The sequence below is a fragment of the Gossypium hirsutum genome, chromosome A09 (genome assembly GCF_007990345.1).
Source record: "Gossypium hirsutum isolate 1008001.06 chromosome A09, Gossypium_hirsutum_v2.1, whole genome shotgun sequence".
In the NCBI taxonomy this organism is placed as follows: Eukaryota; Viridiplantae; Streptophyta; class Magnoliopsida; order Malvales; family Malvaceae; genus Gossypium; species Gossypium hirsutum.
Window position 1 is genome coordinate 941,529 of NC_053432.1, and position 16,475 is coordinate 958,003.

General features: G+C 32.5%; 1 protein-coding gene across 1 annotated transcript; it reads right to left on the bottom strand.

Annotated features, from left to right (window-relative positions):
• Nucleotides 1–6,236: 6,236 nt before the first annotated feature.
• LOC107890183 (protein trichome birefringence-like 43) lies at nt 6,237–15,893 on the bottom strand. The gene is made up of 7 exons (XM_016814678.2): nt 15,747–15,893; nt 15,346–15,347; nt 10,268–10,396; nt 8,685–8,856; nt 8,048–8,223; nt 7,404–7,562; nt 6,237–6,692 (listed from the first exon to the last, which is right to left on the bottom strand). The coding sequence occupies exons 1-7, from the start codon at nt 15,852–15,854 to the stop codon at nt 6,392–6,394; spliced, it is 1,047 nt and encodes a 348-aa protein (XP_016670167.1). The 5' UTR covers nt 15,855–15,893; the 3' UTR covers nt 6,237–6,391.
• Nucleotides 15,894–16,475: the final 582 nt, after the last annotated feature.

Here is a 16,475-nt window from a genome sequence, read left to right on the forward strand (position 1 = left end):
AGCAACACTTAAGAAAATTCAAATACCATGGAGCTTATTATATTACAACTCAGATTGTATTTTATTCTTTTTACTTATAAATAAACATATTAATTTTTTTATGTTAAATCAAAATGTAATTTTATTTTTTATCTTAAAATTTTTATCCATATATATTATTAAAAATTGATATGGCTTGTGAAATAAGTAAACACTGACATGTGGAATACCATGTATATTTCATGTTGATATATAAAAATCAATTTTTAATAGGATCAGTTTACTCTTAAATCTACTATATAAAGATTAATTTACTTATTTTTTAATAAAAAAATAAAATATAATTTAATTCCTAATAAAAATGTACATAGTTTTATTGATTGCTTTTATGTATAATTCTTATCTCCGTTATCAAGGCATGCAAGATATGTGAAATAAATTAAGTAAAAGAGCACCAAAACAGCCGCTGCAAGAAAAGTATCTCAAAACATTGCTATATTTTTGTATTATTTTAAAACAGCTTCAAACATATTTCTAAAATAAAAAAAAAAACCTTCAAACATATAATGTCATGTAACAAAGTTTTAGCTAATATCACTTGTATAAAAATATTAGTGAAGAGAACGAAAAATTAAAAATCGAATTGAATCTGAATTGAGGTATTTAAATAGTTTATAAGATATAATTTTAAAAGTTTCGATTATCTGAAATAGAATTGAGGTATTTAAATAGTTTATAAGATATAATTTTAAAAGTTTCGATTATCTGAAATAGAATAGAATCGAATTTTATTATAATGAATAGTTAAAAAATTTGACCAAATTAAATTGATATCATCCTACTAAATATTCAAAAATCTAAATGCATTTATGAGAAAATATGTAATTTATAATTTAATGGAGATAAAAATAATGTGTGCAAGAGACAAAAAAATTGAATCAAGAAATCCCAGTATTGCAAATAAGTTTGGAGGTTAAACAAATGTTTAAAATCATTTTCAGAAATTGCATTTGGTGCAATAGTTTTGGACTAAAGTTATTTTGATATATTGTAGGATATTTTGAATTTAAAAAAGTCTATATTAAAAAGAAAATTTTCACTAAATTATATATTTTTATAAAAATAAAATATAATTTTATTAATATATAAACTTACATCTTTATAATTTTAAAGATTAAATAAAATTTTATCATTTTAAGAGTCAAACTGTAATTTTATTATATATTATTTATGATTTTATAAATTTTTAAGAGTTCTAAAAGGGAATTATCAATTTTAGGAAGATCAAGCCTCTTGCTGCTGCCCTTGAATATGTCTTTATTGACAAAAAAGAAAAGAAAAAAGTCAATTAAGCTTCTTAGTTAAAGTTGATCGGGTTAACCATTATACAAAAAGATGACATGTAGCTTACCACGTACAGTTGATGCAGAGGTGACATTTAGTCTGGTCAACAAAAAAATATTTAAAAAAATACTAAAAATGCAAGTTAGAGTAAACTTGAACAAATGGACGTTTAAGTTTATTTGCATCTAGACATTAATTTATATAAGTTAACTCTAGGCATAGTTTTTTTTTAAAATAATTAATAAAATGTTATAAAAAAATATTAAAAAATTATAAAAATTATAAAAAATTTAAAAGCAACAAATGATATTAAAAAAATCTTAATTGTATGAGTAAATACTTAAATCCAATATGAATTCAAGTAAGCAATTCAAACTTAAAAAAGAATATATTGAGAGATAACATTCAAAATTCAAATAAATAAATAAGTAATATAGAATACTATTGAAAAACAAAAGACATTCACATTGAATCTTAAAAAGATAATATATATATATAATTATTTTTTATTTTGCTAAGTGGTGGTGCCAGCCTCCGGGTTGGCTATCGTTCACCTTTTTCCTCTCCCATCAACCCTTTCTTTCTTTCTTCTTCTCATTCACCACACATGTTTTCTCCCTTTTCAATTTATAGATCTACTTTTATGCGTATCTTTGTTGTCTTCACAAGTTGTGATGGACAGCTGACGGCGTCTATCATTCACTAAAACTCCATCGGTCACCAGTAGTTTTTCTTGGAAAGTGGATGACTCTTTGTCAACTTCTTAATCTGTTTTTGTTTTGAAAATATTTTAGAATAATAAATGATTTCACGTGTCGATTTAGACCCGTGTTGTTTCAAGTTTTATATGCTTTTTTGTTTGTTTTTCCATTGTTTAGTCAATATTCAGTTTTAAAAGTTTTTTCTTCTCTTGTAGCACATTTTTTTAGTCTTGTTTATGCATGTAATCTTAGTTTTACAAGTGCTTTTAGGGATGATTTTGTTGTCGTCCTCTCTAGTTTGGTGAATGTTCAATTCTTTTGTCGATTTTTACTCGTCACTTTGGACCATCCTGGGCTAATTTCCTTATCGTATTAAGTGCTTGCAATCACTCCAGATACGTCGTGCTTGAGTTATGTCAAAGCCGATTGTCAGCATGTCATAATGTTCTATTGATGCTGAGGCTAAAGCCTTCGTTGTGTTGATGGAGCTTGTCCTTTACCTGTTAGAATTTATAAAATAAATTTAAAATAAAACTTAATAAATCAGGATCTATCATGTCAAATCATCAAGAATAAATAAATATCAGAACTATATGCGGAAGCGTACCTAAATCTATTGATTCCTTGAAACTTTCTAGAACTTGGGGATTTGATCTTCCAAATTAGCACACAAGAAATTCAGAGAATATCTGCTCTTTCTTTCCTAATGATGGGATATTAGAAAAGATATCTTGTGTATAATTTGGGGACCATAATCCTAATATTTATAACCTTAGCATATTAGTTCTAATCAAATTCTAATTAGCCATCATTAATTAGAATTTGATTAGAAGAGTATCTACACATATTTGACTCATACTTTATTTAATAATTAAAAGCCCAATAAAATTCTAACCAACTTAGATCACTTTTAATTTGGGCTAACCTATCATAATAGTAAATAATAACATGTAATTATCCTTATTATATATGTGATGTCCAAATTTTCCAACATTACCATCTACAACGAGTATTTGCTATTTTTTTCTCTAAATTATATGGTTCAATTCATCGAATAAATTAATGAATTTACCTTTCAAAAAAAGATATATATTGAGAATTTATTTTCAAACAGTTATTTTTTTATATTATAAAAAATCCATAATATTATTTAAAAAATTAATTTTAAAATGAATATGGACAAATGGATGGCTTAGTTTTAAATAAGCTTGAATTTTTTATTTTTTATTTTTTTTATCTAGGTTCATTCTAAACTTGCATTTTTATAATTCTTATTAATTTTTAGATTTTTAAAAAAATTTTATCTCTCAATATATCATTTTTTAAGTTTGAATTGTTTACTCAGGCTCATATTGGACACGAGTATGTATGAGTAAGATTTTTCTAATTATTTGTTTCTTTTAATATGAACAATTTGAATATGAACATCCACTTATTCAAGTTCATTGTGGACATGCCTTTTTTAGTATTTTTAAAAATAATTTTTATTAACTTTTTAGATTTTTTTTATTATTTAAATATTTCATGATGTGGAAAGATGCCACATTAGCATTAGCGATGTATGGCATGCCACTTGCCATCAATTCGTGCCCCTGTGTAATACTTTACACCTAATTCAAGAGATAATCAGACGCAAAGTGCTATATTCGTTGTCGAAGCAACTCAAAATAAACATATACATAAGCAATCATATGAAATTTCGAATCAAAAAAATTAATTAGATATCAAATAATTAAAGGACTCTAGGACACTACAAGTGTTATTTGAACTCAAATAGGCCCACATACGATACTTAAAGGTCAAAGACGATCAAATATAGAATCGCGTTACATTTCTTGAGTCAAATTATTAAAATACAAGACTATGTCTCAAAATAGTTATATCATGTCTTAAGACATACCTCTACTATTTCAGACCCAACTTTTAAAGTTTTATGTCTTAAGACATTAAGGACCATGTGTTATCAATGTTATGAATTCAATGCTCATCTACAATATTATATTCATTCATTTCATATTTAAATATCATTTACAACTTCTAAGCATTAATGAGTCATTGCCCCTATTAATTAAACAAGGAAACATATACTTCAAACACATCAAATAAAATAACAAATATTCCATGTATGTAATAACACGTCTTCTAACCAAACACATCATAAATGTGCAATGCACAACTATATACTCTTCAAACACACTAATATATATATATATATATGTATAGCTTAACCAAAATATTCTCCAAATATACAAACTCCCGGGTGCATAAAGCAAACTTAACAATATAAACAAGTTCAAAGAGCTCAATATATTATGGCATGCTACTATACTGGAAAACATGCCTCCCTTATTTTTGAATTTTAACTTCAAAGTTTCATGTCTCGAGACTTAACCCTCATGTCTCTGGACTTAAGTATCAAGACAATGCACAATGTCTCAAGACTTTGAATTAAATTTTTGGTATTTTAGTTTCAATGTTTTATGTCTCCAGACAATATCACCGTGTCTTGAAACTTGGTACTCTATGTCTCAAGACAAACATGCCATGTCTCGAGACATGTACCATTGAAATGCATGAATTACATGAAAATGTTCTTGAGATCTCAAAACATGTTCTTGATGTGTTGAGACACATGCCCATAAATGCAGAAAACAAGCATTGCAAGTCATGCAATTGAGTCTTTAAATGTGTCTAAACATGTATAACATGCAACCAAACCAACACAAACATTTTGACATGTCATGTCAAATAAAGTCTCAATCATGCTCACTAACACAATAGATAAAAAATTCATTAGACAAGTAAAATGTGAACCGTAAAACATACATTTCAACTTGAGAATTTTCTTTACTTATCCAACTTAGAAGCATCCAATGGACCCAAACAAAAACATACCAAACATGCCAATTATAACAAGTCCACATGGAAATATACTCAAAACATAATAATTCACCTACTGACTGAGGTATATGCCCAAAACTAAGATCCAAAGCATGAAATTACAAAGTCTAATAATTGTAGCTAAGACTTAAGGACTTGGATGCTAGCATTATTGAATCAAGATTTTTACTCACTCTTTCTATTTGTGTCACAGGTTGCGCAAAGGAACCTATAGCTGGTGCACATAATTCAAACCTTTTATGTTCCCTTGGGGTCATTCAGCCTTTCGGAACTGGCCCATCTCTTGAAAGAGGCTCAAGGCCCATCTATTTCTTCTTTCTCTCTATTTCCTTGTTTTCCTTCTTCTTCCTTCACCTTACCCATATCCGTCACTTCTCACCATGACTGCCATGATTGTCTGACGTTTTCTCTCGCATCAGACGATCGATCCCAAACCACCAAAGTGAATCTCTAAGTCTCCTATTCAAATGTATGAGATTAGATTTCTAAAAAAAAAAAACCCTCAAAAATTTTGAGGTCACTCCCAAAGGTTTAGAATTTTTGTGCTCCAATTTCTTGATCCCTTCGCCGGTATGGCTTAATTTTGAGATGTCTTTCTACTTGTCTATGGCTACTATTTCACCATTTGGATCGTTTAACCATCGCATGGAGCTCATTAACCGAACCTTGAGTAGACCCAAGGTGCTTCTTTCTCCCTGTTTGTTGCTTTGTTTATTGCATGGGTTCAAGTGTATGGAGTTGTTGCCGGCTAAATAAGGGTTTAGATAGGTAGTGTGGTGAGCAATTATGATGAACAGTGGTGGTCGACGAATGAAGTGTTCAGTGAGTTAGATTTAAATGATAGTGATGGTGAGTGAATGAAGCTTGAGTCAAGTTTGTAAGGGAGTTTGGCCAAGTGATGGTTACAGGATAAGAGTCAGTGAAGGTATGACAATAGTGGTAGATGGTTATTTGATGGAAGCAATAATGACATCGTTAAAGGAGGAGGCAACTAGGGTTCTTAGGTTAGAAGGGTAAAGATGAATAAAAGAAGAGGAGAGAGAAAAAAATGAAAAAGAGGAATAATGAAAAAAAATCTTTTGGATTTAGTTGTGGAAGAGATGGATTAATAGTTGAGGGACTAGTTTAATCAATTTCGTTAACCAATGTGACCAAATTAGCAAAAATAAACAAATTGAGTAACCAAAATAATAATGACTTAATTTTAGAGTGACTAAAGGAGTAGATTATTTCTATCATTAGGACAAGGGCATCTTATTCCTGCCTCTCCACGTTTTGATTAATCTTAAAATTTTCATAATTGTGAGCAAATTGTGAAATTTAGGTGGTCTGCATATTCTCATTGGATTATACGTTTTCAATACAACAAAGTCCATATAATTATTTTCTACTGAACAGCATAGCAATTCCAATAAATGTCCACTATATTTATGTTTTATATTTATTGGATTAGAACAATAAGCTCCTTAAGTTTGGATGAGAGCTGCAAAGAGTAATTCATTCCATGTATCAGGAACTCCGGGGAGACACCAATGTGTACAATCGATGCCGTGGCGGCCTCTATAGCCAAAGACTGAAGGGTGACCGTCCTTTCTTTGTTGGGACAAGCCAGTTATGTCAAGCAGATGAACTGGCTTTGACACACTTCGCAACACTTTGTTTAAAATAACTTGAGCTGGATGTGGACCTGCCAGATACTCTCCGCTTAACAATGGGCGTATTTCCCCTACGCATGTATTCGCTGTTCTATCTACCCAATCCTTGGAACTGATACAACAAGAGCAAAGACCAAGTCAATCCTATATCTTTTGCGTGATACTTTGATGGGTAAACAACATTAGTAGTCATCCAACTATGATTTTTTTTATGTCACTCAATTATGAAAAATTACAAAATGTTCACTCAGCTATTCAATTTTGTCTTTTTTGGTTAGCCAATTATTTTGGATTTTTGAGTGCTTCCATTTTTTATGTTAGTCAGTGACCAAAAAAGATAATTGAATAGTTAAGTAATCATTTTGTAACTTTTCATAGTTGGGTGACTAGAAAAGAAATTTATTAATAGGTTGGGTGAACTCTACCGTAGTTTACCTTAATTTGATTCGAGTCGTTATTGGTAAAAGTACCATGAATGCCCTTGTACTAAGAGTCAGATTGCATACTGCTTCTTTTATTTAAAAAATTGGCAAATCAAATAATAAACAAACCCTTTTTATTAAAATTTCATTAATTCTTATTGTTTAAAACAGGTGTCATTGACAAAATAACTACATAATTACACGTAATATATCACATGTACCTTATATTGACATAGAAGGAGCAGTTTTTAACCGTAAAAATAGTTGAAAATTTTCGAAGGATCATTTTATTCTTTGATTTAATATATAGTGATTAATTTACTTTTTTTTAGTAGAGAGAGAAAAATGCAATTAAACTATGTGATCTTAGTTATTCAAAAATTAACAAACAAATTGCTTACTTCATATGATCGGGAGAGACGCCTTGGAAAAACACCTTGGTTTTGGCAGGATCCACATTCAAGTTCACCCATCTCGCCCATGTCCTTAATGCTTTCTCATATGCAACCGTGCGATTCATGTCTTTGTGAGTTACATTATTGTCTTGGACATAATCCCATCTGCAATAGCATATCCAACCAATGTTCTTTCAAAGCTTTATGTTTATTTGGGCATAATGATGAATTTAATACTTAATATTTATTTATTTTTTGTCAATTTGACCCTTATTTTTTTAAAAATGAAAAAAAAATTAACTCTTTCAAAACGAGTCAAATTATTTTTTTAACAGAAATATTGACTAAAATATTAATATTTTAACGATGTTGATATGACAACTTGCGTTACAATCCATGCGGATATGATACTATTTATCTTATATGTCCCATCAACAAATAATTTAAATATTATAAATATATTAAAATTTAAAAAAATATTAAAAGAATTATAAGTTCATAAAAATTCAAAGAAAAACATAAAGCACATGTGATTTGCTATGATTGAAAATTTAATATTTTAATGAGTATTTTTATTTTAAAAAACAGCAATTCAAATCTTTTTAAGAAATTAAGAGTCAAATTTAATTGAAAAAATAAAAGCAACTCACGATTGTTTTCGACCGGTGTGGAGCCACCAATGCCAAGTGTCAAAGATCAATACATCAACTCCTTTCCATAGTTGTCCACCCCAAATTGAGTTGAGTTTTAGGACTCGCCCGTGTTTTCCATTAATAATATCAACAAGAAACGCATTGCGTGACAACATAATTGAAACTCTATATGCCTGAAATGAAAGAGAATGGAATCCTCTTATATAAGAAAAATAAATTGGTAAATTACCCTAATAGTCACTTTAGATATTGTTTGTTCTTATTTTGGCCATCTCAATTTTTTTTTTGGTTAATTTGGTTACTTTAAAAATTGAAATTGATCAAATTGGTCATTTCACCATTAAATGGTAATGAAAGATTAATTGTGCATTTCCATGTTACCCACTCTAAAATTAGAGTAAACTATTAGCCAATCACTTTAAATAGGGGTCGTTTCTATTTTGATCATCTCATTTTTTTTCTTGTAAAGCACTGATAGTCTTCCATAACCATTTAACGGTAGAGTGATAAATTTGATCAAATTTATTTTAGAGATGGCCAAATTAAAAAAAATTATTTTAGAATGACCAAAATAAGAATGACTCTTATTTAAAGTGACTAAGGATGTAATATACCAAAGAAATAAAAAAATTACTGGGAAGCTGAATGTGGAGAGGCCTCCAATCCTTTGAGAGGTGTATTTGGCATGAGGGGCAGATTTATGAAGCAAACATACGAGTGATAGCCATTGATTTGAACTCAGTGAGTCACCTACAAACATAATTCGTTTCCCTCTAAATCTCTGTAAAAAGTCTCTGCCATTGAACCTGCTTTGTTCAAATTCAATTATAAGGTGATGGTTGCATTAAAAAAAGAAGAAGTAATTGAAGATAGCCAAAGCCCCTGCTATTTTGTTTCAGTTTATATTAAGTGATCACATAAAAGGGTAGTTTCAAGTTAGCTAATTTATTTAGAAACACTTCACTACCGTTTTGTCAGCTCAATTTTAAAATTTTTATTCTTTTATGTCTTTGATTAAAAATAGATAAATTGAAATAAAAGTACCATGGAAGTTTTTATACTAGAAGTCAGATTATATTTTGCTTCCTCTACTAAAAAATGAGCAAATTAGTCACTGTACATTAGACTAAAGAGCAAAATAATCATTTTGTTAAAAATTCCATCCATTTCTCGTGTTAAAAATTGGTCATTATATGTCAACATAAGGTACATATGACACACCACTTGTCACTGTCTAATTATCCGTCAACCACACTAGTTTTTAACAATTCATATGTATGAAAGTTTAATAGGAAGGACCAATTTGCTCTATGATCAAATGTATAAAGATTAATTTGCCCGTTTCTTAAATAGAAGGGTAAAATGCAATCTAACTTCTTGTACAATAGCCTCAATAGTACTTTTACCAACAAATTCATCATGTCATGATGTTGTGGCACGATAAAATTTTTAATATATTACACATTTAGTCACTCAATTATATAATAATAAAAGGATGACAGTGATCTTTTCTAAATTTATATAATAATAAATTCAACCTCAATATTACATATTATATTAACAAAAAGAATTACGTCAATTTAACTTTAATTTTCTTTAAAAATTAAAAAAAATGAAAATTATGAAAATTTGTTTGTATCAATCAATTACCCATTCTATAATTCTTTATCTATATGTTTAAAATCTCATTTGGTACAATGCTTTATCAAATATAAAACAAAAATGGCGTAAATTTTTTTATTTAAATGTAAATAAAAATACTAGAATAAGATAAATTTAATTAAATTGAAACAAAATCTCTAAAATAGAAGTGTTTGAGGGAGGTCGGTTTTTCAAAAGAAGTTTTTGATGTGTCGTTTATTTGAATGTCGGTGGATCCCTTAACATATTGTCTTGTGTCAATGTTTTATTTTCTTATTTCATAAATAGTCCTGAACGGTTCATTGAGTGTGAGCGCCTTGGTTGGTGCAACAGAAAGTATTTCAAGTCACATCTCTACCAATTTAGGTGCTCTCTATCTCAGTGAACCCTTCAGGGCTCTCTGTAAGTCGAGAAACAATACTCCGAAATGGGCCAATATCTTTCGTTAAGAGATCCATCGAGCAAACAACACTTCAAAAGTTTCTTTTCAAAGAGAGTTCGACCTTCTCCCAACACTAAAAATAAGTGACAAGTAATTGAAAGGAAATTGTAGAAAAGAAAAAGGAAGGTAAAAACCTTGGCAAAATGCATGCAGTGGGTTGCCATCTAAATTTTTGATAGAGATGATCGGGTCGACCATTGTGTTGGCAGTTGAACTGCTCAAGTATGAAGGGGCAATCAGTGAAATTGTAAAGAGGGTTGAAGCTGTTGTTCCAATAGGGTCGGAAGCGTGTAAATTATTGTATTAAAAAAATCACACAAAGTTCAATTCCCAGGGAAGAGAGGTGGATCACATGGATCTCTTAAATACCAAGTCTTTCCTTAGTCAGAATATCCATTCTATAGTAATTTAATAGCACAATTAAATACTACTATTATACCCTCAAATATTGAAAGAAAAATAGGACAAGAAAGAACACAAGAGTTTTAACGAGGTTCGGTAAATTATACCTACGTCCTCGGGCACTAACACCAGATGATAACTTTACTATCTCGAAAATATTACAAACAAATAGAATTCCTTAAGAATTCTCAAATGGGAGAAGAGAGAAAACTAAGAGAGAAAGATTGGTTGAGATGAATTGAAATGAGAAATGAGAAGGCCTATTTATAGTTGAGGTTCAAGGACCAAACAATAAATAGCCCATTATCTCAAGGACCAAAAAAAATTATCCCTTGCCACTTTTCCAAAGTTGGTGGTTGTCATTATTGATTGTCTCCCATTAATGTTAATGGCAACCATTATTAATTGTCTTCCATTAATGTTAACAATCTCCACCTTGAAGATTTGATTAGGATAATCACATCTTCACACACTTCCTTCAACTCCCCAAATTCGATAAAGCTATCTTTTGTAGTGCCTACAAATGCGCTCTCGAGCGCCATACACCTGAAGGTGCTCAAATTCTCAGGATGTTAATCAAGTTCAAACAATGATTAAACTTGATTGTTGTTACCACCTTGGTCATCATATCTGCGGGATTATCTGCTGTCGGAATCTTCTGAAGTAGAATTTTTCCTTTTTCAAAGACTTCCCGCACAAAGTGATATCTTACGTCGATATGCTTGGTTCTTGAATGATAGACTTGATTTTTCGCTAAATGAATAGCGCTCTGACTGTCACAATATAAACTTATGTGACTTTGAACAACTCCTAAGTCTTTCAACAATCCATTAAGCCAAATAGCCTCCTTAATAGCTTCTGTAACTGCCATATATTCTGCCTCTATAGTAGACACAGCTACTGTAGACTGTAAGGTAGACTTCTAACTCACTAGGGCTTTCGCAAGAGTAAACAAATATCCCGTAGTTGAACGACGTTTATCTAAATCACCAGCAAAGTCGGAATCAACATATCCAACTACAAACTGACCAAGTGCTTCATCCTGTTCAAAATTTAAACCAACATCTACGGTTTTTCGAAGATACCGTAGAATCCATTTCACAGCTTGCCAATGTCCTTTTCCAGGATCATGCATATACCTGCTCACAACTCCAACAGTTTGTGAAATGTCAGGCCTCGTACACACCATCGCATACATCAAACTCCCAACTGCATTAGCATATGGGACTTTCGCCATATATTCTCTTTCTTCTTCAGTTTTCGGAGATAATTGAGCACTAAGTTTCAAATGAGAAGCAAGTGGGGTACTTACATGTTTTGTGTTTTCATTTACACCAAAACATTGTAATACCTTTTTCAGATATTGCTTCTGATTCAAACAAAGCTTGCCTCTCTGTCTATCTCTACTTATCTCCATGCCAAGAATCTTATTGGCCTCACCTAGATCTTTCATCTTGAACTCTTGATTCAACTGAGCCTTCAGCTTATCTCTCTCTTTTTGGCTCTTCGAAGCGATTAACATATCATCAACATACAAGAGTAGATAAATGAAAGATCCATCATACAGCTTCTGCAAATACACACAATTGTCATATTTGCTTCTTGTGTACTTCTGCCTTCTCATAAAGCTATCAAATCGCTTGTACCACTGCCTCGGGGATTGCTTCAATCCATATAGCGATTTGTTCAGCTTACAAACCCAATTTCTACCACCAGCATCTGTGTATCCTTCGGGCTGAGTCATATAGATCTCCTCTTCTAACTCACCATGCAAGAAAGTCGTCTTAACATCAAGTTGAGCTAGCTCCAAATTCAACTGTGCTACCAAGGCCAACAAATTCTAATGGAGGAATGCTTCACAAAAGGGGAAAATACATCATTGTAGTCAATTTCCTCCTTCTGAGCGTAGCCTTTAGCTACCAATCTTGCCTTGTAGCGAATATCCTTCTTGCTAGGAGATCCATCTTTCTTTGCGAATACCCACTTGCATCCGATTGCCCTTTTACCTTTCGGTAATTGCGCCAACTCCCAAGTATTGTTCTTCCGGAGAGACTGCATTTATTCATCCATGGCGCTTTTCCATTTATCACTTTCTAAGCTTTGCATTGCTTCTTGATAAGTGATAGGAATATCATCAACAACGGGAAGGGCGTAGGCCACCATATCAGTAAATCGAGCAGGTTTACGAATTTCTCTCCGTGGCCTTGTAACTGCAACTGGTTCTGGTGTACTTAGTGGTTCTTGGGTCAGAACCTCTTCAACCTCTAATTCCTCCATTGTGGCTGGAGAATTAGACTTATTAACTGGGCAAATCCCCATCTGCTCAAACTCCACCTGTTTTGGAGTACACTCCACCTGCTGTGGAGTATTGCTCGTCTGAATATCTTTATCTGCTACCTTTTTCAATGTGGCAGATTCATCAAAGGTAACATCTCTGCTACAGATCATTTTCTTTGTGCTTAAGCACCAAAGACGAAATCTCTTCACTCCAGAAGTGATTCCCATAAAGAGAGCTTTCTTTGCCCTCGGATCTAACTTTGACTCCTTCACATGGTAATATACAGTGGATCCAAACACATGTAAGGAATCATAATCTGTAGCCGGTTTTCCAGACCATACCTCCATAGGAGTTTTTCTTTCTAATGCAGATGATGGCAAACGATTAACAAGATGGCCAGCGTATGTCACAGCCTCAGCCCAAAATTGCTTGCCCAACCTAGCATTGGACAACATACATCGAACTTTCTCCAGCAATGTTCGATTCATACGCTCTGCCAATCCATTTTGCTGTGGTGTATCCCTAACTGTGAAGTGTCGAACAATACCATACTCTTGGCACACATCGAAGAACGGATCACTTTTATATTCCCCTCCATTGTCCGTCCTAAGCCGCTTGATTTTCTTGCCAGTCTGGTTTTCGATCATAGTTTTCCATTTAAGAAAAACTCTAAGCACTTCATCCTTAGTTCTCATGGTATACACCCAAACTCTTCTGGAAAAGTCATCAACAAAAGTAACAAAGTAGTGCTTTCCTCCCAATGAAGGTGTCTTGGAAGGCCCCCACACATCTGAGTGAACATATTCCAAAATACCTTTTGTATTATGGATAGCAGTACCGAATTTCACTCTCTTTTGCTTTCCAAGAACACAATGCTCGCAAAATTTTAATTTGCAAGCCTTTGCACCTTTCAACAATCCTTGCTTTGCCAGAATTTGCAAGGATTTTTCGCTGGCATGTCCCAACTTCATATGCCACAACTGTATTGAGTCCAATTCTTTGTTACCGGAAGCTGCAGCGACTGCTCCAATAACTGTACTACCTTGGTAGTAATACAAGTTATTTTTCCTGATGCCCTTCAATATCACAAGTGCGCCAGATGTCACTTTCAAAACCCCATCTCTCATAGTAACAACTGAACCATTTGATTCCAGGGCTCCCAATGAGATGAGATTTTTCTTCAAACTGGGCACATACCGAACATCAGTCAGAACTCTGGTTGATCCATCTTGATTCTTTAATTGGATTGAACCTATCCCAACAGTTTTACAGGCATTGTCATTGCCCATATAAACAACTCCTCCATTTAGTTCTACTAAATCAGAGAACCACTCCCGGTTATGGGACATATGATAGGTACAACCCGAATCTAATATCCACTCATCTGAATGGAACGACGATGATGATGCAACCAGTGATAGTTCAGAGTCACTAGTATCATGCTTTGCAACATAAGCATCTACAGCAGCTTTTCCCTTATTCTTCAGCTTTGGACAATTTTTCTTCCAGTGGCCTTTCTCATGACAAAAGGCACATTCATCTTTCCCGAGTCTGGACTTTGACTTTAATCTCCCATTTTGAGTTTTCTTCCGAGTGTATGAACGACCTCGGACTACTAAAGCTTCTGTATCTCTGATTGAGTTTTTCTGTTTGTCCTTCTTTCTCTGTTCATAACTGTATAAGGCCGCACAGACTTCGCTCAGAGATATATCACTCCTGCCATGAAGTAGAGTAGTTTCTAGGAACTCAAACTCCTCAGGAAGTGACCCCAACAGCATCAAAGCCAAATCTTCATCTTTGAATGTCTCATCCATATTCAGCAAATCAGTGACTAACTGATTAAATTTGGTGATGTGATCATTCATTGTGGTACTTAGGACGTATGTGAAGCGAAACAGTCTTTTCTTCAAGTGGAGCTTATTTTGACTGTTTTTCTTCAAAAATTTTCTTCAAGTGCCACCCACAACTTATTTGCAGAAGTCTCCTTTGAAAAAGCATACCTCTGCTCTCGAGAAAGGCATGATCGAATTGTGCCACATGCCAACCGATTGATCGCCTTCCAATCTTTCTCCTGTACATCATCTGGTTTCTCTTCATCAATGGCAATGTCTAGACCCTGCTGAAAAAGGGCATCTAGAACCTCACTTTGCCACATACCAAAATGGCCTGTGCCATCAAAGATCTCCACGGCCAATCTTGCATTTGCAATTGTCGGTCTTGTCCACATGGACGATGTTGAAGCTCCTACACCGACCGTTTTCTCCATAATCTTTCAATATACCTAAGAAAATCTTTTCTGATGTGGAAGATCAGTTTAAACTGCAACCACAGAGCATACTACGATTAACCTTCGGCTCTTGATACCACTTGTTGTTCCAATGGGGTCGGAAGCGTGTAAATTATTGTACTAAAAAAATCACACAAAGTTCAATTCCCAGGGAAGAGAGGTGGATCACATGGATCTCTTAAATACCAAGTCTTTCCTTAGTCAGAATATCCCTTCTATAGTAATTTAATAGCACAATTAAATACTACTATTATACCCTCAAATATTGAAAGAAAAATAGGACAAGAAAGAACACAAGAGTTTTAACGAGGTTTGGTAAATTATACCTACGTCCTCGGGCACTAACACCAGATGATAACTTTACTATCTCGAAAATATTACAAACAAATAGAATTCCTTAAGAATTCTCAAATGGGAGAAGAGAGAAAACTAAGAGAGAAAGATTGGTTGGGATGAATTGAAATGAGAAATGAGAAGGCCTATTTATAGTTGAGGTTCAAGGACCAAACAATAAATAGCCCATTATCTCAAGGACCAAAAAAAAATTATCCCTTGCCACTTTTCCAAAGTTGGTGGTTGTCATTATTGATTGTCTCCCATTAATGTTAATGGCAACCATTATTATTTGTCTTCCATTAATGTTAACAGAAGCATCATACACCCATTTCCCTTTGTAAACATTGCATCTGCTTCCGTTCACCGCCTGCCAAAATTCAATTACAATGAAAAATACTGCAAAACCAAATGGACCCATCGCTAAAAGGACAGAACCTGTTGTGAAAGATAATAAGAGAGTTGTGGAAAGCCAAACAAACAAGTTATTGTGAAGGAGATGGGGAAAACCAAGGTGCTATATGGGAGTTAATTGGCATTGGTTTGTTGTGCGTCCTTTTTATAGGGGATGCGGGAAAGGCAAAATCATTGAAGTTGATATCAATGGAAAACAACCGGTTTCTCAGTGTTTTAGGAGGTTGGAGATTAAATTATATATGAATATGAGAGTTAAAATGTAATTTTATCTTTGTATTGTCTTATTTATGTGATTTTTTAAAAATAAAAACTAAATCAAAATTCTAGCATTTAGGGAGTGTAAAACTATAATTTTACAATATATTAATTTAGGATTTTATGAATTTTAGGGGTCTAAAGCTACAATTATTTTTTAAAAAACTAATGGTTATACAATTTTAAACAAAATTGACACCTCCTCTTTTATTGGGTTGGTATTGTTATTTTTTAATAAAAAAATTATAATTTTAAATTTTTTATAAATTTATTTTTATAATTTTTATGTTTTTAATAATTTTAAGCTTTAAAAGGGATTAATTGATTTTTTTTTTAAAATTTGTTACTAATGCCTTTTTGACACTTTAAC